The 23,461-nt window shown below is 40.8% G+C and overlaps 1 protein-coding gene across 5 annotated transcripts; it reads left to right on the top strand.

The window, feature by feature from the left end:
• The first annotated feature begins 57 nt into the window (after positions 1–57).
• On the top strand, positions 58–18,314 carry DRAM2 (DNA damage regulated autophagy modulator 2). Of its 5 annotated transcripts, none has more exons than XM_063144244.1 (8): positions 58–134; positions 4,217–4,374; positions 5,317–5,384; positions 6,674–6,813; positions 9,986–10,163; positions 13,087–13,169; positions 16,493–16,585; positions 17,805–18,314. In XM_063144244.1, the coding sequence occupies exons 2-8, from the start codon at positions 4,244–4,246 to the stop codon at positions 17,910–17,912; spliced, it is 801 nt and encodes a 266-aa protein (XP_063000314.1). In that variant the 5' UTR covers positions 58–134; positions 4,217–4,243; the 3' UTR covers positions 17,913–18,314. The 5 variants fall into 5 exon arrangements, with proteins under 5 accessions (XP_063000314.1, XP_063000295.1, XP_063000278.1 ...); XM_063144225.1 differs by lacking the exon at positions 58–134 and adding an exon at positions 273–381 and having other exon boundaries at positions 6,674–6,753; XM_063144208.1 differs by lacking the exon at positions 58–134 and adding an exon at positions 273–381.
• The last annotated feature ends 5,147 nt before the right edge of the window (positions 18,315–23,461 follow it).

Below are 23,461 nucleotides of genomic sequence, written 5' to 3'. Positions count from 1 at the left end.
GAGAGGCGGGAGTAGCGCGCGTGCCTGTACGCACGCGCCAGCCCGCTTGTTATCTCTCTCGCCCGCAGAGGGGGAGGTGACCGTGGCCGGAGCGGCTGCGAGGAGATGAGGCGGCTGCGGGAGAGAGTGAGACGGTAAATAACGCCTCCCTTCAACCTTGCCCGGTAGGATCGAATATCAGTGTGTACTTTGGTGGTAGGAGGGGACGGGGTCATACGAGGTGCCCACCAGCTGGGAGAGGGAGGGAGGGAGCCAGCCAGCCTCCGTTCCTTTCTCGCTGTGTGGCAAAAGGGAGCGCATATGCAAAGCGCTCACTTAGCGCTGGAAGTCGCCAGTGCCAGGAACTACGCAGAGACCCTGTGCCTGGCAGGCGGAAATTCAGTGGGTATGGTTTCCCCATCAGCGGAGCTCCATACAGGGCGGTATTTCCCTGTTGAATTTCTGACTGTTGTGCAGCTGTTAAAACGGCACAAGGAGCCCTGCTAGGTTGCTGGCGGAAGGTGGCAACTATTGCTGCTCCTGTTCCATAAGAGTCTTTTGTCCTAGAATCAGGCACTGTAACTTCCTGGTGGCTTTTTTAAAAAAATGTAAAATCTGGGCTCTGTGCAATTCGAGAAATCTCCCGCCTATTCTCTGAATTTTGGATAGGGAAAGTTTCCATTCTCAATATGCCTTTGTATTTATTCGGCAGTATGAATGCTCCTAATTTTTAGCCTCTGGTTTGTGATCAAATGACTGTGCTATGGAAAAATCCATGTCCATTCTCTACTTACTGGCTACTGCAGTAGCTCCGTGCTCCAATCTGCAGTCCTGTCTCAACTTGAAGCTGACTTTAGGTGCCTCCAGATGGAGAAGGTTCTAGCACTAGCAATTAAGACGCATAGTGCTGCTCTTCTTTCTTTTTCTTCTTTAATGGATTTTCTGCTGTAAGAAAAAAGCCAGAAGAAGTGGTGGGGAAATATGGGACGGTTGCAAGTGGACAATATCATTGTCTGGAGGGCTGGTCAAATTTTGTGATTGACACAGGGTGGCATGATAAAAGCCTCATCTGGAAGCTTCCAATCCTAATAAACACCTTTATTGGAAAGAAAGCATTTACCATTGATGTATTAATCTATTTTCTTTGTGATTTATGTCTTGTTTTGTTTGTGCGAGTGAATGAATAGGTTCTGGATCAGCATCTTGATAGGAAAGTGGGGGTAGCACCAGGGGCAGATAGGCATTAGAGTACTTTGAATAAAGAACGCAGCCATCCTGGAACAAGGAGGTGCTTGCGAAGAGTTTTGGGATGATGGAGTAGGACGAGGGGGAGAAAACGGAAAGGATTCTCATGTAACCCTTTTTACAGCGAGCGTCAAAAGCCGTCCCTGCCACCATGCTCAGTGGGAGGGGGGCTCCAGGCTGGATGGCTGGTTAACAGGCTAGCATCATGGGTGTACAGAGTGGGAGAGAAAGGATTGAAATGGCCTCTTCGAGCTGCCTGGAGTAGAAAGGGGGGAAAACATCAAAACACTGGTACTGAAAAGAAAGTAAAACTCTGGTGTTCGATGAAGTAAATGAATGGTTTTAATAGTTTTCTTTCAAAAATAATCCAACGACTAAAACAATAGTAAAAATCGTGTATTGGGAGCTCAACATTTCGGGCCCGAAGTGGTCCTTCCTCAGGAGCTGTGTGTGGTGATTACTTCCATCTATTTTCAAGTGAAAGGCAAGATAAAAGTTCTTTAAGTCTTCTCTGTTGTGCCGTAGTGTCAACACCTTTGTTATCCGTAGAAAGTCATACACGCTGCTCAGTAGATTACAGCTGTCTTTTATCAGCCTTCAGTACATGATTTTTACTATTGTTTTAATCGTTTGATTATTCTTGAAAGAAAACTATTAAAACCATTCATTTACTTCATCGAACACCAGAGTTTTACTCTCTTTTCAGGATTCTTGGAGCTGCCGCCTTGCAATGGGGGAAGTGGGGAGCAGCGAGCCCAGCAAGAGGTGGTGGCAGAGAGAGAGAGAGAGAGAGAGAGGTTGTGTGTGATTCAGCCCATTATCAGCTCTGGTCTGATGGCTTCTAACTCTGATTAGCTCCTCCTGAGGGTTAACAGCCCTTCATAGCCAAAAATAAATAAATGCCCATCTCTGCCCTAGGCAGTGACTCAGAAATGGTAAAGGGTGTCAGTAGGGTAATATCAAAAAAATTAAATACTAACTTCCTTTTGTCTAAAATTATTTCTATTGGATGTAACTAAAGAATTATTAATTCCTATGGGAAATATATATCTCATATTAAATACTGTCTCAGTTAGGTTTAATTCTAACTAAATACTGGAATGAAATATTTCTTAGTGGATGATTAAGGTGTCAAGGATAAAAATCCACTTTGGTTGTAAGTCGACTCTGTTTTATTGAGCTTAATGCAGCTGCATGGAGAGGGTCCTACAGACAAAGAACATATCTCTTGGCAGTGTGAAAAGCAGGTATATTTATACAAAATAGCATCTTAACTAGTAATTAGCACTTGGCAAAATAGCATCTTAACCAATTAGCAGTTGGTAAAATTCTGAAGTACAACAAAGACAGATCAAAGAAAATACTTTATCAACAGATGGCCCATAACCGTTCTAGCAATGTCAGATTGACCTAGATGTTCAGTCCTTATCAAGTTAGCTTATTTGTTGCGTACTATATCAAATGATCTTGACAGTTAGAAATTCCAATTAAGCATTGACTTCTAATTAAGCAGTTTCAGCATTACAGCTGTCGTGGAAATTTAGCTGGTTCTTTTACTATGCCCCTAGGTATAGGAAAATGGCCTATCATCCTTAGCTATAGTTCATAAAGTTCATGGCTTCCTGTTCCTTTAAACCTTGTTTTTAATGCTGCAATTGCTTTTAGAATTAAGTTGATGCTGAAACTATGTGACAAAATAGGCATAGTCCACGCCGGCAGTCAGAGGGTGGAGGATGTCTGCAAGGAAAGATAACCGAGAAAATAACAGATAGAGATATTTTGCTGTTTTTCTGTAACTGTGGTATCTTCTAGCCAGAGAAGCACTCAAACTCTGTACATGCCTAAATGCTTTGCTTCTCATTGGTTGTTGCATTTTCAGAACTGTATTATGATTGGTGGGAAAGTTCTGCCATGGTATCTAAGGAGAACTGACCCTATAAATATGTTGACATTTCCTGAAATTATTGGGCAGTTTCCTCAGACTGCCACCTTGCAGCGCTGCTCGTAATAAACCTTCTAAGGAGAGAGAAATTGTGTCTTGAGATTCTTTGACCACCACTCAGCGAACCACAGGAACCCGTGGTTTCGGGTTCCACCACACAGCACATTCAGGCACTTACATCATTCCAGTCCCATCATGCAGTTCACTTGCAACTACATACAGAGCAAGTATATTGAGGCTTGTGGCCCTGCTTTCTCAGAGGGATGTGTTAATCTCATTGGAGTGAACACATAAAAAGGAATGTCAAATTAGGAATCCTTTTGGTACAGTCCCGGGCTCTATTCATTTTCCCCCTGGAATAATACAAATCAAACTTACAGTGCTACTCTTCTTTTGGGTAACAGCTGGGTGTTAAAGCAATTAATTGTGATAGATATTTACTTTTTTCTTCTGTAAATATTTTATTTTTTTAATTTTTGCACTGTATTATCTGTCTTTAAACAAACAACAACTAAACGAAATGACAAGAAAAATTAGGTAGCAAGCTTTAAATAAATAAATGAAAAAATAAACAATGAGGGAGATTACTGGGGTATAGCAAGATAAAAATGCTTTAAATTAATAAAAGAGATCTCCAGCCATTGTGTCTGCAGTGCCATTTAGTCCTACAAGTTATTATACACAGAGAGATCATTTTGTTGTTGTGCCTTCTGAGAGATGAAAATTCTGAGAAAAGCAAGAATATTGCTGGCTAGGTTCCTCACATGGACACACAATGCCTAAAATATCTTTCTATTTTCCAGTGTATCAGAGCTTCTGTACTGCGATAACTTTTAGTTTCCTCATTTGAGCTAGAATTGCAACACAGTGCAAAAAGTGAAACTAAATCAAAACTTTCCAGACACAGTCCTAATCCAGTGAAAGGGTGTGCCTGACTGTGTTTCTCAGCATAAAGCAAGAAGAACACACACTAAAAGAATTGCTTGCTTTTGAGGCAAGGGAGAGGGGAAAGAAGGGATACTACTAATTACATCGGTTTGTTTTTCACAGCATTTGGGTCTGGGAGATACTTTGGAGATGTGGTGGTTTCAGCAAGGTCTGAGTAGCTTGCCTTCAGCCCTCGTTATTTGGTCATCTGCTTCCTTTTTGTTTTCGTACATTGCTGCAGTCCTCTTGCGGCATGTTGACCCTTTGGTGCCATACATCAGGTGAGCAAATCGTCTACTATTATACTGTTATGTGTACCATAATGTCACTCCCTAGGAATGCCTTCCCCAATCCCCCAAACCCTTTTTGGGCAAACCCTTTTTTAAGCCATATGAATGCACATTAAAAGTTGTGGCATCTTACTGTTTAAGATTTTTTATAAAGTGGAATGTCAGACTTAATGTAGATTACTTTATAACAAGTCTTCAATACATACTGAAATAGTAGCAGTTGAAGTATTCCTTTTCTATGTGGGCATGCTTCCTGTCTTCACTGCTTCTCTTTTAATAGCCATACTTTCCCCAGCCAGCCAGCATATTCTTGATATCAACAAATAGGTATGTATAAATATTGTTATCTTCCAATTTTAGTTGTGCATTTGGTGAGTTTTAGAAATTTACTTGCATCAGGGTGGATAAAAATCAATGATTTTTTTTAAAAAATTAAAAAATCGGATTTTTTAAATTTAAGTCGGATTTTTTTAAATAAAATTCTTTTTGAGGAAAAATCTATCTAAAGATAGTTTTCTATTTAAGGTACATTATAGTCCAAAGGTTATTCATCATGAAATAAGGATTTGTTTTTAATTATGTAGCATGAGGCTGTATATTCATGCATTGTTTAAATTTTTTGGTAAACGAATTCCATTAATCCATTCACAGTGTCATGTAAGGTTTCTGTAAGATTATTGGGCATTTTCTCTAACTAGAAGATATCACAGATGCTTGGTTTTACAGTTCTCAAAACTGTGAATTTGTGTCTGCAGAGATCACAATTGCTAAGTGCTAAGTTTCAAAAAAATCAATGAATAGAGTGCACTTTGGGGGGGTCACATGATTAAATCGAGTCTTTCTGAATTGTGATTTAAGTCGTGATTTAAATCATGATTTAAATCAAATCCACCCTGATTTGCATCACAGCATCATACGTTGCTTTTCTTTCAGTGATACAGGGACAACACCTCCTGAAAGATGTTTGTTTGGGATAATGTTAAATATTGCCACTCTTTTGGGTAAGTACAGAAAAAAGGATACTGGACTTCTGGGAGATATATAGATTTAGGCCTTTGGTCACAGGTGTGTGCAACACATTTCCTTAGGGTGTACACCCAGGGTTTTTTTTTAAAGTCAAACATTTGTTGAATACTCAATCATAAAGGACATTATTTTTATTCATTTATTTTTGAAACACTGTAGACACTGATGCCCTACATCACGTTCAGCTTGTCTGACCATGGGAGGTCCCAGCATTGGGCCTTTGTGGGAACACCAGCCAGAGGAGGGTCTTATGAGGTGATATTAGCCTTTGGGGTCTGTCCTCCTGGCCTCTTTGAAGCGTGGCTCCCGTCAGAGAGGTTCCCAGCAGAGCAATTCCTTTCCAGTCTTGCTGCTGGGAGCAACGGTGTGCTGTTGGGGGTAGCGGCAGCAAAGCAGCCACAAGACTGTTCTCACTGTGTCTTGATCCCCTTCTGGACTCCTACTCAATGGTCCCCTCAATTCAGCGCTTATTGCTTGAGACATTAGGGTGTGCCTGGGCACACCTGGCACACCCCTTTCACACACCTATGCCTTTGGTGTGGCTTCAGAAAGAAGGAATTCTATAGCTCTCAGAACAGAATAGTTACTGAGATGCTTTTTTGATGCGGAACTGGTGCTCTGATGGAACGGGGGCAAGGATACCATCGGTGGATCTTAATGACTGTATGGGAAAGAAGTGGCAGCATGATAACTGTATATTAGTTATTTCATGAATAATCTTGCTAAATCTGCCCGTATTGTGGTAAAATAGAAGAGCAATATTATATATCATGTAAATCAATTATCAGATCAGCATACACTGATACTGATCAGCATTCCACTGATTGATTGATTGCATTTTTATACAGTCCAATAGCCAAAGCTCTCTGATGGGATACTCTGTGATCCAACCGAGGCTTCCATCAGTAAAACAGTGTGGGAGGTGATTTTTGCCCATTTCTCCCTCTTGCCTGGAGCTTCCTATACCACCTCCCATACTGTTCTGAAGGTTCTCCCACACATTAGTGGGGTATTGTAGAATGCAGGAGGGAGGGCAAATCAACAACAATGCCTCCATCCCTGGCGGAAGCCCTCGATGCATTTTAGAGGGATATCAGTTGGACACAACACACAGCCTTTATTTCTACATTTCTTTCATTGTGTTTTGAGTATTTGACAACTATTTTTACATGGCCGTTACAACACCCTTGGCTTCTGTTATTTTGCAGTTGAATCACAGATTCCCATACCCCATCCTCACTGTATTTGGATTGTTCCTTCACAGGCATTGCTACCATGTTTGTCCGATACAAGCAAGTCATTGCTTTGAATCCTGAAGATGCCAAGATCCTCCGGTTAAATAAGGTTGGCTTTGTGTTAGGAATGGTTAGTTGCTTTGGGCTGTGCATCATTGCAAACTTCCAGGTTTGTGCTTCACCTTTAATTTTTTGGGGAATTACAGAGGAACATATACTAATCATAAGCATGTGATAGATCTTTCTTAGAGAGAAGTTGATTACTGATTGCCTTCTGTCATAAATGTGGGTAGTGAATGCATCTGAAAAGACAATAAAGTGTCTTGTGGCACTTTAAAGATTAACATGTTTCTTCTGGCATAAGCTTTCATGATGAAATGGGCTATCTTCCATAAAAACCTAAGCCAGAATACATTAGTGAGACTTGAAGGAGCCACAACACCCTTCAGTGTTTTTGCTGCAATGGATTTAACATGACTATCCCTCTGGAATTTGCATCTGAAAAGTACTCTCTCATCTCTCAATGTGTTTCTCTTCTCTGTTGGACTTTGCTTGCCATCCAAAGCAGTTGTAAAATTGCCATTCACCAGCAGTCTCCCTAGGTCAATTTACTTAGTTGCAATTCGTACAGTTTTATTTATTTGTTTGTTCCATATTGCATATCAAAAATGGATACATGGGCAAGCAAAATATTAAAACGATATGAAATAAAAACCAGATTGAAAATATAGTTACAAGCACATTAATTTACAATGGGAACAAAGGAAACTGGTCATTAAATACAAAATTAAGTTGATATCACCCCCCAAAATAACAGTTCAGCAGAATAAATGAATCTATGCACCAAACAGTGTGACATAGAACAAGAAAATGTGACACACATTGGCCAATGCTGGAGCAAAAGTTAGTATTTTTTGAGTCACTCAGTTATGATCAATTATGCTAATGAGTCAACTTGCTGGTAGTGTCTTGGTTTTCTTATTTAGCACTCTGGAATTCTCAGAGGATCATCAGACAAGCATTTTATAGCATGCTTGTTACTAGGCACTCACAGATTTTCACGGGTCCTTTTCACGACACTGTCCATCTGCATGCCTCCCACTCCTTATGGTCACTTTCCTGTTTTTTTAAAAAAAAGATCCTGGAAAATCGGATTTTTTTTCTTACAGTGAAGAGTGCCACCATTTCCTGTGGTGTGCAGGAAAAGCAACACGATAAGATTGCCCACTGAATGGCAATTTACTTCCTCTTTCTTCAGTGTGTGAAGAAAGAGGAAGCTGCTCATCCTTTTGTGGGACAGTAGCATGGGGCAAAGCGATGGGAAGAAAATGCAATTTCCCTCCCATCTGAAGAAGCTGTCAGTCAGAACCTGACAATGTAGCAGTAGGTATAGTTTTGCATCAGAAGCACTGGGTGGCAGTGTAGCACTTAGGAGTTAAAAGTCTCACCTACACAAGGGGAGAAAATGTAGTTCTTGTATACCACCTGCTCACACTGAACGAAATAAATATTTTGACTGTAGCTGGATGTGCCATCTGGCTTTCTAAACTTTTCCTAGCTTCTTGAGAACAAACTAATAATGTTTATTTTGAGAAAAGTTATTTTTGTTGTATCTCAAATGTCACCTATGTCTCTTTATTATTACATTTCTATACTGCCCAATAGCCGAAGCTGCCTGGGCGGTTCGTAAAAATTAAAATACCAATGCCCATTTTGTAGATTGGTGATTTCCTCTCTTTTCATATGATGTGTACAGTTTATCACTACAAGACATCAGAGTTAATTCCAAATGCATCATTCTAGGGTTCTCAGTTATCAGTTACGTTCAGTTTGCCTTTTAATCTCAGGAGCTTCTTTTTGAAATGGACCCCTACTCCTAAGTGGCTTTTTGCATAATTGTTTCTAAATCTGTGATAATTGAAGATATTGGCTTCTCTTTATTATTTTTAAGGGTTGCAAATCTGTGTGGCGTCATGGCTAGAGTGTTGGATTTGTCTTCCCATCCTTGCTTGGGCATGAAGCTTATTGTATGACCTTAGGCTGGTCACAATCTCTCAGCCTAGCCTTTCTCACAGGGTCATTGTAAGGCTAAAATGCCATCCAAGTTCTTGTCTGAAGGCACATAATGCAGCAACCTTCTTGAAGCTAAGCAGGGGTAGTGAGCCTGAAGTCCCCCAGATGTTTTGAACTACAACTCCCATCAACCCCAGTGAGCACAGCCAATGATCAAGGATTACGGGAGTTGTAGTTCAAAATATCTGGGGGACACCAGTTTGCCTACCCTGTGCAGTTGGTAACTGGTGAAAGGCTAACCTGGAAACTGCACATACGCCATCTGGAGCTCCCTGGAGGAAAGGCAGGATATAAATTACAGACCCTTTTTGGCTGAAGAGTGGGATAAAAATGCTATAAATAAATGAATAATATAGTACAAATTTGAAGGAATGATGGGATCGAATGTAAAAAATAAATAGGAAGCTGATCTTGCTATATCAATAGTTGGGTAGAATATTATTTTCACCTAAGCTGGCAAAAAAAAAAGAGGCCAAAAAAGGAGGAGTTAATTGGAAAATTTGCCTGAGAGTAAAGTTAGGATGAAGATTATTTCATACTAATTTTCTAATCCAGCTTTCTAAGAAGTATACATAAACTTCAACAAAGGCAGACCAAATATCCATATTTGTATCCATTCGCAAGTGGCATCTACATACCGCCTATTCACATATCGAAAGCATCATTAGTTTATTCTTCCAATGTTGTAAAATCAGTTTTTTATCTACGAAAGGATGCGGATCATGTTAATCTGTATAATAAACTCCTCCCAAAAAGACACAACTATTGGTCATTGTCAAAGCATATGACTAAAAGAAGCATTAGCTGTGTTACTCCTCCAGGAATTAGCTCTTAGACAACCCCATTATTAAAGAGATGTTGTGGCATTCAAATGCTGTGGAACAAGAGGTTTTGCTGAAGATGTAACCTGAGATCCATAGATGTATCAGATAGAGATGCTCAAGCAGCGATCCATCTATTAGGCAAAATGGAACAGTCCAGTTCCCTATTCTATTCCTGCCTAAGACCCTATATAACGTATCTATCAATAAAAAATATTTATAAACGTGGATTGTGGTGCGATATAAGTGATCAGCTAAAATAAGTACTTCCAATAATGGACTCTGAATGTTCTAACAAATGTTGCATTTATTTATTTATTTAGAGTTTTTGTTGGGAGTCTCCTAGCCAATGGTTCAATTTTGTAACTGGTTATCACGCTGTTTAAACCCTAAACTTTCAGATATAACTATCTATGAATTTATCTGAACTACATTCTATTCCTCTAGAGAAGCACTTGGTTTTCCATGCACGTAATTGGAGCTGTCCTCACATTTGGAATCGGAGCTGTTTATATATTGGTTCAGACCATTCTTTCCTATAAGATGCAACCAGAGATTCACGGGAAGGGCATTTTTTGGATCAGATTGACAGTTCTGCTGTGGTGTGCATCAAGCATCGCAAGTAGTATCCTTTGTGGTGAAACATAATGCAAACGGTGATTGTGAGCTATTCCAAAAAAGCGTACCCTTAATTGAAGCACACTTTTGATTCAAAGAAATAATGGCTAAAAAGGAGCAATTGTTATGGCAGTGCTGAAAAATATCCCAGAAAGTATGAACTTCAGTAGCTATTAAGTATACATCATGCATATTATACACATTTGCCATAAAAAAGAAACTGAATTTGTACTAAATTTCACTGAGTTCAGTGGGATCCATTTAGCAGAACGCATGCATAGGACTGCAAGTCATTCCTATCCATGTTTATTCAGAAGTTGCTTTGATTTTAACAGTGCTTACTGCTGAGCAAGTGTAAGAACATAAGAAGAGCCTGAGGATCAGACCAAAGGCCTCTCTATTCCAGCACCCTGCTTCCCATAGTGGACAACCAGATGTCTCTAAGAGCTCCATCACACCTACTTTTTTATCCAGCTTTCATCCGCAGTTCCCTTCTGTTTCCTTAGCGAGTCCAGTGCTGGGCATTTTCACGTCTGTGTGTCATTGCGCTCTTTCAGAAAATGTATCTTTTCACCTGGAGTGCTACTATGCCAGTGAAATCTCCCACCCCACCTCTTGGGAAAGGTTTACAGGGGAGGAGGAATAAAGGTTTGTTTTGCTCATTTCAAAGAGTGGACATATGAAGAATAATTTTAACTAATTTCTTTTGTAAAGTTGGTCAGGACCCCTCCTTTGCTCCAAGGTAACCAAAATGCTTATATCTACATATGTTTTAAAGATAAAGAGATCAAACTTGGCACGGTGATAGCTCTTAAGGAGGGCTTTAGCCATCCCAAGTTTGAATCAGATCAGTTTATCCCTTGATTTTAAGGAATGTTTTAAATGGAAATTAACAAAAATTCTTATATCTACATAATTTTTAAAGATAAAGAGAACAAACTTGCCACAGTGATAGTGTAATGCCTTTGTTCAAGGGCCTTGGAATGTTGGCTGAATTAAGTGGGAGAGGCAAAGAATGGAGTGAGGGAAGAGCAAAAACGTCTATTGAAAAACAGTGTTTGAGTTGTGAGAGAGGAGGAGGAAGAGGGAGAACGGGGAGAAAAGTAGAAATTAACAACATTGGGAGAAGAAGAAGGCTGTAGTTTACTGAAGAATGCACCTACACAAGAGAGACAAGTGAATAGGGATACACATCTGTTGCTGGTCCAGTAAACCTGACACTGGCACCTGAAAGAGAACTGGATTGAAGAAAAGACTTGAATATAGTTGATTCATAGTGATGTTAATTGTTTTGTTCATGTTACTATTTCTTAAATCTTCTTAAAGTAAATTCTATAAAATACATCTGATGATTGTAATCTGCCTCTCCGCATCCTGGTTATAGAACCTGAGACATTACAATAGCACTTAAGGAAGGCTTTAGCCATGTCAAATTTGAATCAGATCAGTTCATCTCTTTTTGACCAAAGGGAAGGAAAATCGATCCTTCACGCTGGTGAACTATCCAGAAAAGCATTTAAGGGGGGAAATGAAAAAAAAATCCTAAAAAATCAAGGGATGACCCAATCTGATTCAAACTTGGCATGCTGAAAGCTCTACCGAAGAGCTATCACTGTGGCAAGTTTGATCTCTTTATCTTTAAAAATTAGGGAGCTACAGGCAAGGAGGGTGCATTTTTCACATTTCTTTTAAGGTGAAAATGTACCCCTGGTCATGCCTACTCAAGAATAAAAACATAGAGTTAAATGAGACCTCCCTCCCTCCCCCTTCACAGTTGAGTGGAGAACCGCCCTGCCCTCTTTTGTTAACAAGATCACCCTTAGACACACACGCCCCCAACAAAGAACTGGATGGTCAGATGGAATGCAACGACACCAATACACAGGAGGGAGGAGCGCATTTATTTCGAATGTAAGGAAAATAATCCAGACTTTCCCCGCTCCAAGAAGAAATGAAATATGGAGGGGAAAGAGGCAAAATGGGTGCAGGACATGGATGACATCATGTGAGTACTGGGCTGCAAAACTGCATACCAGGCATGGTGAGTGTGCGATAAATCGCTGGTGTGATGGAGCCCTAAGAAGGCCGCAAGTAAAGCTTGAAGGCAATAATTATCTGTCTCCCACTTCTGTTCCTCAGCACCTGGCAGGGGATGATTGGAAGCCTGTTCTATGAGCAGGATCCAGAGAGCTCCAGGTGTGAGCAGGAGGAACCACTTTAATTAGTGCAAGGTGGAGTCTCTGATTCTGCTGATTCCCTCCCCCAGCTGAATCCCCTTGGGCTACATCTGTTTGCAGGGGGGGCGGGGGAAAGTCCAATTGCACAAGTGTAACTCCATTCGTTCCTCTCTCTCCAGGGCACAAAACAGAGGCACAAGAGGTAACAAAATGAATCTGTTCAGCATTGGTTAGACCTCGGGCAGGTCATTTGGTCTGTGGTTGGTTATCACACTTTAAAATGGGTGGGGATCTAGATTCTGTCCAGGGGCCAGATTGTCCCCTAGGTCAGAAAACATCCTGACCTGGCATCATCGGGTCCTCAGCCAAAGTGCCAGCTGGAGCTCTTCCATTTGGCACTTCTGCATCCTTTGCGTCCCCTACTCAGTCCAGGGACTGCAATTGGCAAGTGCTTGCAGGAGCTCCTGCTTCTCCTTCTCCACATGCTTCACATTCCTCAGGTGAGAGGCTCAGCCAGCTTCCCCTTCCTCAGTGGGGAAGGAGAAGCAGGAGCAAACCACATTCAGCCAGCTCTTGCAGGAGCCACTTGAGCCCTTACCTCGGGACTCAGCCGTCTCCTCGAAGTGCCGGCCGAGTTCACAGTGAAGCCTCCCCAACCAAAGTGGTGCGGTGGGGGGAGGCACAAACAAGGATGAATGTTATGTGAAAGCACTCGCCATTTGTCTCTCAGATATTCCTTAGCTTGTTGCAAAGTGTTTATTTCTTCCACCGTTTTATACAGTGGCCTGTATGGAACTGGTTTCATACAGAAGCTGCACTGGGACCCGCAGGAGAAAGTAAGTTTGATTTTTGTTCAGAGAAAAGATGTGTTAAGAGAAGACATGCAGGAAATCTGACCACTGCTTTGCAGAATACTTTCCAAGCGGCCTATGCACATTCATATTTGTTTTGGTTGCTTCTGCACTGAAAGGCAGCCTAGAAATATTTGAAATAAATAAAATAAATAATTCCCTCAAAGCTAAACGCCATAGCAACATTTCACCAGGACACATGCAAGGCAGGCAAGGAGTCAGTAATGCAGCTGAATCCCACAGTTGGCTTGATATTATAACCAAAAAAAGAAGTGGGGTACCTGGTCTCTGCTATCCTGAATAGACTCCCCCCCCCCCACACACACACACCAGATAAAGTGACAGAGAAATAAACACACATAAGTGTGGCCCACTTCCTGCCACCCTTTTCCAGTTTGCATCCGGAAAAGTGTGACTCTAAGTGCCCTCCTGGATTAGACCGAAGGCTAATATAGACTCAGCATCCTGTTTCCTTTCAGGTAGGCTTCTGGGAAGCCCACATGAAGGCTACAGCCCCCTCCTGTTGTTACTTCCCAGCAGTTGGTATGAGGTGACATGTTGCCTCTGGACCTGGCCGTTTCCAGGTTCATCAAGGCTAGAAGCCAGAGGTAGACTCGTGCTATGGAGTTGGACCTTTATCTTCCTTACTGCTTTGGACCAGGGCCTCTTGTAAAGCTTTTTCTTCCAGCAGAACTGATCTTCCGCCATTCGCATGCACTGTTGGACTTATGCCCACCAGGTGTGTTGAACTGCAATGTCTGTCATCACCAGTAAGCTTGGCCAGGCTACCTGGGCATGTTGGAAGCTGTCGTCCAACCCATTTGGAGGACAACAAATTGAGGAAACCTACTATATATATTCCAGCTATGGCAAGATCTGTGCTAAACCCACTTTCGATAAACAAGCAAATATTCCCCATCCTGTGAAAAATGTATCCATATCTAACCCGAAGGTAGTTGTTAACACCAGAGAAGCACCCAGTAGTATATTAGTATTAGCTACCTCAGGATTACATAGTACTACATTGGTAGTAGTCTCCTACACATAAAGCAAGTGACTTATTGACCCCATTCAAAAGACAAGTTAAACCACAGTGAATAAGGCTTTTTGCCTTATTCACCATGGTTAAAGCCGTGGTTTAAGGTGTCTTCTGAACTGGGCCATTCACTTATTCTTTGTGTTCTAGGCTGAGTATTCACGGAAATAAGAAAATATAGAGTGACACACAGTCCTAACTTACGATTAGTTCTCTATGAAAGGAGACAGCTGTATCTCACTGGCAAAGATCCTGCACACCTGCAATTGGGAATTAGCATAGCAGCCAGTTCAGTTTAATACCAGACAGGCCAATAAGGACTGCACACACTTGCAGTAGCTCATTGGTTCAGAACAGTTTTCTCTTAATTACAAAGCTAGAATCAGAGCAAACTCAATCAATCAATGTACCTTTATTGGCATAAAACAACCACAAACCATACAAAAACATCATGACATCCTCCAGACAAACTAGTACTCTTACATTGTGCAATTCAGCCTGCTAGTATAATAGTACTAATCTCCCTGCTGACTATTCCACTATGCCTCTGGATGTAGCTCCCAGTCTTTGATATGTCATTACATAATGGGCAAATAATGCAACATTGTTAAGCATTTCCTCCCCTCCTCCGCAGATAATAGGGTCCGTAGAGTGTCAGACCCCGCGGATCCTTGACAATTTAACTTGATAATTTAATAAGATCTTTTCCAGATATCTCTGCCGTTGGGATACGTGGAGAGAGCAGTGTAAAAATATATGTTCATGAGTCTCAACGCAACCCCCACTACATACACATAACCTGGCTGAATATGGTATACCTCTGAACCTCCCTGTTAGTAATGCAGAGGAAAGGGCATCGCACCTAGCTAACATAAACGCTCTTCTCAATTGCGGATTGTACAGCAGCTGTAAGTATGGTGCCATTTTACCAGGCTTAACAGGCAGTTGGAAATATAGTGGGGAGCACGAGGTATTTGCTACACTGTTGAGTTCCTGATACTTGACATCTGAAGTTCTTTCTCTGATGACCCTGAACGCTTCAGTTTGGTTTAACATACCCAAATTTAAAAGGTTTAGACCAAGCAAGTTTAATTTGGCATAGAAGTCTAACATCCCTGAACACATAACTGAATCGGAGAGGAGGTGAAAAATCAGGCTACCACTATCCGCTTTATAGAGGATGCCAATCCAATATTTTGCAATCCTCAACCACGCCTGAGTATTCAAGGCACAGAGCAGCATACGGAACACAGCACGGTGTGCCTAGGATCTTCCGTAGAAAGACCAAATGAACACGTTCCAAGGCTGGGCCCAATGTCTTGGCCCATACTGGAATATCATACAGGGCTTGAGTTAACCACCTTAGCTTTATAGACCATAATGGCTGCTGGTACATAGCGGTTACCCTGGGAGTAATAAAGCCTTGAAATTGCCGATGCTGAAAGTTTAGCCATACTCTCCACTGCACGGCGGTGGCAGGACCATGCCTGATTATAATGAAACATAATGCCCAGATATTTAAACCACCGCACTTGCTCGTTCTTAAGAGCAAACTGAAATAGTTAAGCTCTAAAAAGTCTGGTCTTAAAATAGAGTATTTTGGTCATAGACATTTTCTAAAGAACTTTGTTTTGGTCATAGACATTTATTGAAAAAATTTGTAGTCATTTACCATGTTGCTGTAAAGCTGCTGAAAATGAGCATATTTTATGCAGATATTTGGGTTGTCAGAAGCAAACAAGTAGGATTCTTAACAAAACACCACAATGCATCCCCACCACCCAAGCCCCCTAGGAGTGTCCGGTTCTAAAGCAAAACCACCACTTTTCCCCCACCATGCCAAATTTCAGCAGCAAAGTTGGGAGCGCAGTAGTGAGGTGGGGCCCGGGTGCATGTGTATGTGTGAAGAATGTGCCCCCCAACCTGCAGAATTTGCCCATCTCTGCCCTTAGATAAATACTTCTGTTCAGGACTTCAGATGACCAGGACCAGGGGTCTTCTACTGCAGTCTAAGCTTTTTGGAGGAGTTTCTGAAGGCAGGAAGAGGGAAAGGACACATTTTAACTTTCCTCCCCTCCCCCATGCCGAGTCCTTCCTCTACTATGCTATTTGATACTAGAGAGCTCAGGTTTGGGGATGGCTACCAGCCCATTTTATATCTGTAAAACCCAAGGTGAGGCCTCTTGACAACATTTACCACCTGAGTTCAGTATTAGAAGGAGCAATGATATTCTGCCACAGTAGTAGTTACATTGTTTGTCTGTCTTTACAGGGTTATGCCTTCCACATCGTGAGCACAGTCTCTGAATGGTCTTTGGCTTTCTCTTTCCTTGGCTTTTTCTTAACTTACATCCGTGACTTTCAGGTAAACCAGTGTTTCTTTGCTGAATTATTTTGTACAGCAGGGACTTTAGTGAACCTCTAAAAGGGTGGGGCCAAAATACCAGAATATTTTGCTTAAAGGTCTTGCTGACAATAACCAAGCCTTAAGGCTTCTCCTCACACGGCTTTTACCATGAGTTTGTGATTATTTCTCTCACGGAGGTTTGCGGGTCCTTTACATGATGTAGTCAACCTCTAGAGCCCTAAACATATAGAACTTGCAAAGAAAGAACGCCCCCACCCAAAGCAGCCTATGTTAGCCTGTATAAAGGAGCCAATCTTCATCCCGTAAAGAAGCTGGAAACAGAAGCCCCTGTAAAGCTGCAGCATAAGACATTGGTGTTGAGAAGTCCTTAGGAAAGGCATTTCAACCTCTTAGAATGGGGGAGGGGGTGGGAACGTGCAAAAACTGGAAAACCACCCAATGATCAGGGGTCAGAGGAAAGGGGGTGGGTCCATCTGGAGAACCCCGGAGAGCCGGATGGAAATCTCAGGTAGGCTGGGTTTGACCTGTGGGCCTGAGACTCCCCACCCCTGCTTTACTGGGTCCCCTAAATTGCTGATTTTAGCAATGGGGAAAAATAAAAAACCTTTCTTCTGAGCACTGCAGAATTCCTTAGTTATTTTACCCTAGTTTTTGGATTTAAAATTGTATTTATTATCTATTACATTATATCTTGCTTTTCAGGATTCAAATCCTCCCAAGGCAGCTTACAAGTAGTGTCAAACAACCATGAATAAAATCGCAACAAACAAAATTAGTGATCAGGATCCTTCCTGCAGGGCAGAGGGTGATAGATGGCCCTGTGCAGGGAGTGGTGCAGTGGGTGGAGCAAGCTCTGAGGTGGTTTTCACCCACCTACCTGCCTCTTTCTCTCTGGGATACCACAGAGCAGATGGTAGTTAGTCCTGTGAGGGGAGTGGGATAGTCTGTCTGGAGCTGGTGGTATTTGGCTGGCTGCCTCCCTCCCTCTCCTTATGTAATACTTTCTTACCTCTATTTTCGCATCTATTTAAATGTTTCAACAAAATCCCTCTATAAGACTAAACAGGAACCTCCAGGATTTATACCTATCTCCTCAATTTTTTCCCTTTTTCTGTGAAACAGGATCTGTGGGTTTGCTTATGCCTTAGCTGCAGCTCTGTGGAAAGAGAACTGACAACCCTCATTCTTTCCTTTTCACCATTTCTTCATATTGCAGAAAATCACCTTGCGTACAGAAGCACTCCTTCATGGGCACACTCTTTATTATGCACACCAGCAGCTTCTTGCAGATGACCAAAGAATGCCGACAGTAGAAAACATATGAGAACGAAACAGAGAAAAAGTGTCCTTTGGCTCAAACACTGTTCTCATTTCTGATAACTCAGGAAATCTGACAACTAATATGCAACTAACTAGGGATTGCCTGCTAGTCCCATTGTCATCAACCAGATCTACAGATCTAGAAATATTTTAGGATCAGCACCTTCAATGCAAGCAGTAAAAAGGTGTCTTTTTATATGAAAATACTTTTTATTAATTAAGGAATGTGACTGACGTCTCCATTATTAATGAAGGAATGTGACTGACCTCTGTTATTTATGTAAGTGCTTTCAATTAACTCACAAAGGACTGCAATTCTGAATGTAAAATAACATTGGCAATAGCACCCCGCAACATTTCTTTACACATTTTTATAGATTGAATAATAAATGTACTAATTAAAGTTTGTTGACTGAGTTCCTTGAATTCTGCATATACACGAAAGCTAGGAAAAGAGCCTAAAACATTCCCATGTGTAGGTTACCATACCAGCACCCAGAAAAAACAAGAGTTAAATATCCCATTGATTTCTGTAGACAAAAAGCATGATTCCGGCTGGACATCAGGAAAAACTTCCTGTTAGAGCAGTACGACAAATGGAATCAGTTACCTAGGGAGGTTGTGGGCTCTCCCACACTAGAGGCCTTCAAGAGGCAGCTGGACAACCATCTGTCAGGGATGCTTTAGGGTGGATTCCTGCATTGAGCAGGGTGTTGGACTCGATGGCCTTGTAGGCCTCTTCCAACTCTGCTATTCTATGTGCCTCATACATTGGAAGGAAACAGGCAGTGTTAACTCTGTGCAATCAGCACTCTTATTTTAAGTGGATTTTTTTAAAAAAAAAAATTGTAACATTTATATATAATGTGTACAATCTCTGTTGTACACATTAAAATTAATTAAAAACACAATATTAAAACACAGCATAAAAATACTTCCAAATACAATAAAGGAGGAGTAAAATGGAGTGGCATATTTTATTTGCGGCCCAGGAAAGCCTGGGTGCATGAAGTGTGACTTCAGGAGGCGTTTAAAAGATGACATGGTTTCTGCCTGCGGAACTACATGAGGGAGAGTTTTCCAAATGTTGGGTGCCGCTACAGAGAAGGCCTGCCTTCTGGGTACTTCATGTTGACATTTCCATTTGTTTTGAAGTGACCAGCAAGAATGAAGAGTGGTACTTCGTGATTGAGGTGATAGGTCTTGACCAGTGGTGAACTACTACTACAGCAACTTGACTGCTACTTAAAAAAATGATGAATTTTAAGAATGTTTTGACATACTTTAAAAAAAAAAATTACACAGTTCACAGAGAAAAATCAAAACTAACAAAAGTTTTTTTGAAACGTTCAAAGTGTTACATCTTTTATGCTTACAAAACATCTTTAAATACAATATTCTTGTAAACTCCAGGGTGACCACTGTAAAAGCCTTATTCTGGTCCCTCAACTACTTGAATCTTGAAGTTTGCCAATGAGCGCACACGACACATGGCAACATAGTTGTCCATAACAGAAGACTGGGGTATGGGGATAGACGTCTACTTGGTTCCCAGTCTGCCTCTGGCTCTTGTTGATGCTAATAACAAGGGCCAGACAAATAGGGAAATGGCGACACTTGAATCAGAAGGAGAGATATGAGTCAAAAGGTGCAAGGCTGATGCTTGGCAAGACAATCTGCTTGTCTTAGCCTCTCCAGTGAGGGTTTCTTGATGTAGTTATTTGCTGTACATGGCAAGTATGATAAATCTTGTCCACTGATAAGACCCTTAGTCAACATCCAGGTTCTGTAGCAGGATGACACCACCATCCTTCAGAATCAACTTGTTTGACAGCAAACCACTTGAGTTGGGAGTGTTTAGGAACTCCAAAGGGTATATTCACATTGAGCCTGGCATTGTCACCAGGGTCTTTGTCTGCACTCAGGTCTTTCCCTCACCTTCTATTCTCCCCAATACCACCTGATTGATGGTAAAGTGCTCACACTTGGAACACAGAATTACCTTGCCTGCATTAGCACAGACAGCTGCCTCGCAAAAGTCAGTCTCACAGACAGCAGTGACAACGTCATTAACAATGCATGAACCTGGGATCTTGATCATGTCTTCTCCAACAGCTGCGAACTCTTCGGCGGCACCATTACCAACAGTCAGAAGGTAGGCAGCAAATTCAGATTCACTCTCCAAGTGGCATGTTGTGAGTAAGCTGGAATTTGGTGACACTGTTACCCAATAAACTCCCAACTTTGAATTATAGTGAAAACTCTTCAGTTTGTGCTGAAAAAAGGCTGGGATGAGTACAAAAATCTGACTGGACTGAAACTTAAGAACTTGAAAACCTGCTGTTTGTATACCAATGGTGGAACAACCCTGTCAAGACTAGGCACTCTTGATACTCTTTCCAGAATATAGCCAGATACATAAAAACAAGCAAAGCCACAAGAGAAAAATCATGAGCAATGTTAAGGCAACTCAGCAGCTGCAAGTAGATATGCATGTCACATAAGATGAGTAAAATGAAGACTTACCTGCCTGACAGCATCAAGGTACTCCAATTATGGGGAAAGAGATAGAGGACACTTAATTAAATCCATAAGCACAGCTCCTTCCAATTTTAGTCAAATCATTGCCCGCTGTAGCTTCTAAAAACAGTAGCTATGGGAGCCACCGTAAAAGGTAAGGGGGTTCAACTTTTTAAAATAGTTTTTAAAAGTATTAGTGGATTTGATTGTGTTTCCTTAGAAATTAAATATATATAATAGAATTCTTGTATATTCTGCCTACAGTATGCACTGGAAACATTTAGCCACCAGAATTTCACTACCTAGTTACTTAGCTAGTTGGTTAATGTGAGAGATCTCAGCTATAAATTCTGATCAGAAACTCAGAACAGCACATTATATAAAAGTACAACTAGATCAGTGGAGTACTATAAAACTGAAACTTTTCATTTGAAATATATTGTGGGCAGCATCCAATAGTAACACTCCACAAACTGAAATGGTGCTAGTGGAGAGCCACTGAATTTTTCCATTGTGCAAATAGTTTCACATTATGCTTGCACAACCCATTGCACAACAGATTGTACAATGGGTACAAACCAGTTGTGCAGTGGTCACACAAACCGAATGCCCAATGTATTATACAACTTGTTGCAGAAGAGTTATGCCATTTTTATTCACTTATTCATGCCTGTCAATTGAATAGCTAGACTAGGCTACTTACTGGTTTATAAGGATTTTGGGATCAGGCTTAAATAATTCTTACTAGAATAATCTTGAGAACTGGATATCTAAATTTTAAAAATGGTTCTGGAAAACAACAACAACAACAAATTAGTCAGATCTACTTATCTTACGCATCTCTTTTAATAATTCTAGTCCAAAGAGATGATGATGATTTATTCAATTTATACCCCGCCTATCTACAAAATACTCTAGGCAGCATACAAAGTTAAAACAATTAAAATAAGATAAAAATGATCAATAAAATACCATAGGTAGCATAGAAAATTTAAAAGATAAAGCAATCAATAAAATCATACAGCATAAAAATATATAACGGCTAGCAATAACATGCTAAAAAGAGAAGGCTTGCTGGAATAATAGTCTTTAATACCAGCTTAAACACATTCAGAGAAGTCAGCAGGCACATTTCACCTGGCATGTCATTCCACAACTGAGGGGCAACAAAGGAAAAGGTGTTCTGGCATGACTGCCAATCTCACATTCAGCAATTGCAGCACATGACCCTCTGAGGACTGTAAGTGGCGGGTTGGAACACAGGGGAGGAGGTGCTCCCTAAGGTACCTTGGACCTAGACCATGTAGAGCTTTAAAGGTAATTTTGCCTGTAAAGGAATTGGCATATGAGTTTACCCAAAAGAAACCTCATCATTATTACCATGTTTTTCGGGTATTTTGAAATGGAGCTTGTTATATTCTTCTGAGGAGCAAAACCCACAAAATTATACTATTTTTTTCAAATTAATTTGGGTACAAATGTAAGAAATAAATCATTTGGTTGCCGCCTCTAGGCAGAGCTACACATTATACAACAGCACCCCCAACCCAACACAGTATATTTGTGTGTAAAGATGTTTTGGCCAGCAAGTGCAATGATAAGACATTATCCTGCTTTGGACTGCCCAGTAGTACAGAAAAAAATAGACCTACCTCTTTTTTTTATCTAGAAAATGCAAACGCAAATTAAAGGATTCCTACCCATTACATTTTATCTTATGTGGAATTTGTGGAATGACATAAATGAGTTCTGACTCGAAGCTTTACTAAGTTACAAAACCAATCAATGAGCTGAATGTAAAAGAACTGTCTATTTATTACCTTCTTTAAGAGTAAATGGAATGATTCTTTCCTGGAAGCTTCTTCCACTTTCTCAGACTATCTGATGCTGTTCTCTCTGTGACAAACATGGATTTTCTCTTTGGATTTCTTTGCTAATTAACACTTGACAATTTCCTTACAGCACGGCTGATGTTCTCTCTCCCTTCAGCCTGACATCTACTGTCAAGGAAAAAACAAACATGTTGGCATAGTTCTCATACAACAGCAACTCAGGATTATTATTTTTAAAAACCCTGGGTTGTTGTGCTCCTCTCTGCGGCTTGATTGCTTCTACTTGGCTCCACCTGCCAGCTGGACTGGCTAAACATCACATCTGAATCTGGAATCCTGGATTGTCTGTCCCCTAATGAGAGTTGGAATCCAGGGTGCATGCCAATCAGCCCTTAGCTTCATCATGTGAAAAAAGATTGGGGTATGAATGATCCAACCTTTTTATTAGACCTTTTAGTCAGACTCTTGTGAGTCTTTTTGGAGAGCCACCAGCTTCCATATCTCAGAGAGATTGAAAATGAACAAACACCATGCTGTTATCAACCAAGACAGAAGCTTAAAAAATATGCTTTTCATAAATATAGATATGTTATTGCTAGTGTCAAATTGATTCATTGCAGAGCTTAAGGGACTGCCTCTTTTTCATGATCCCAAATTGATTTGTTCAGCTGAAGACTTCTTGCAGAAGAACAGATGTTTTCCTTCTCCACACATATGAAGCACTACCTGCTTTTTAAGTCTCTGCCCAAAGCTTTGGCACTGCTTCTACCACAGGCTAGAAATTACCATAGACATAAGGTATTCAATCATACAATCACTGCAGATCATCCTGCACTGCAAGTCTATCTTTCTGAAATATTCATACACAGAATTCAAGATACGGAGGAATGTGGAACACTGGTAGGCATTAATAGTTCCTTACACTATACAAGTTCAAACAGATAACAGGAACCAAATGTTAGGCAACTAAATGAAACAAAAATCAGATAAACTTGCTTGTATACATTTGTAAGACACACAAATCAATTTAAATCAGATCCATTTATATATAAGCCAAGGTAGTTATTGACTGATTATCAGGAATTATGATTTAAGAAAAGACCTGAACATTCCACTGAAATGCTAACCTGTCAATACAAAAAAAAAAAACAGAGGAATACATTAAATTATGAATTGCATACATAGTTCTATGCAACATCAT

This window comes from Elgaria multicarinata, chromosome 1 (assembly GCF_023053635.1).
Source record: "Elgaria multicarinata webbii isolate HBS135686 ecotype San Diego chromosome 1, rElgMul1.1.pri, whole genome shotgun sequence".
Lineage (NCBI taxonomy): Eukaryota > Metazoa > Chordata > Lepidosauria > Squamata > Anguidae > Elgaria > Elgaria multicarinata.
Note: the sequence above shows the minus strand (reverse complement) of the source record. Positions and strands in the feature narration are given on the sequence as shown.

Coding starts and splice junctions, on each gene's coding strand:
- DRAM2 (XM_063144208.1), top strand. CDS start 301: ATGCAAAGCGCTCACTTAGCGCTGGAAGTCGCCAGTGCCAGGAACTAC. Junction 10,164..13,086: donor TGCATCAAGCATCGCAAGTA/GTATCCTTTGTG, acceptor CTTGTTGCAAAG/TGTTTATTTCTTCCACCGTT. Junction 16,586..17,804: donor CTTACATCCGTGACTTTCAG/GTAAACCAGTGT, acceptor TTCATATTGCAG/AAAATCACCTTGCGTACAGA.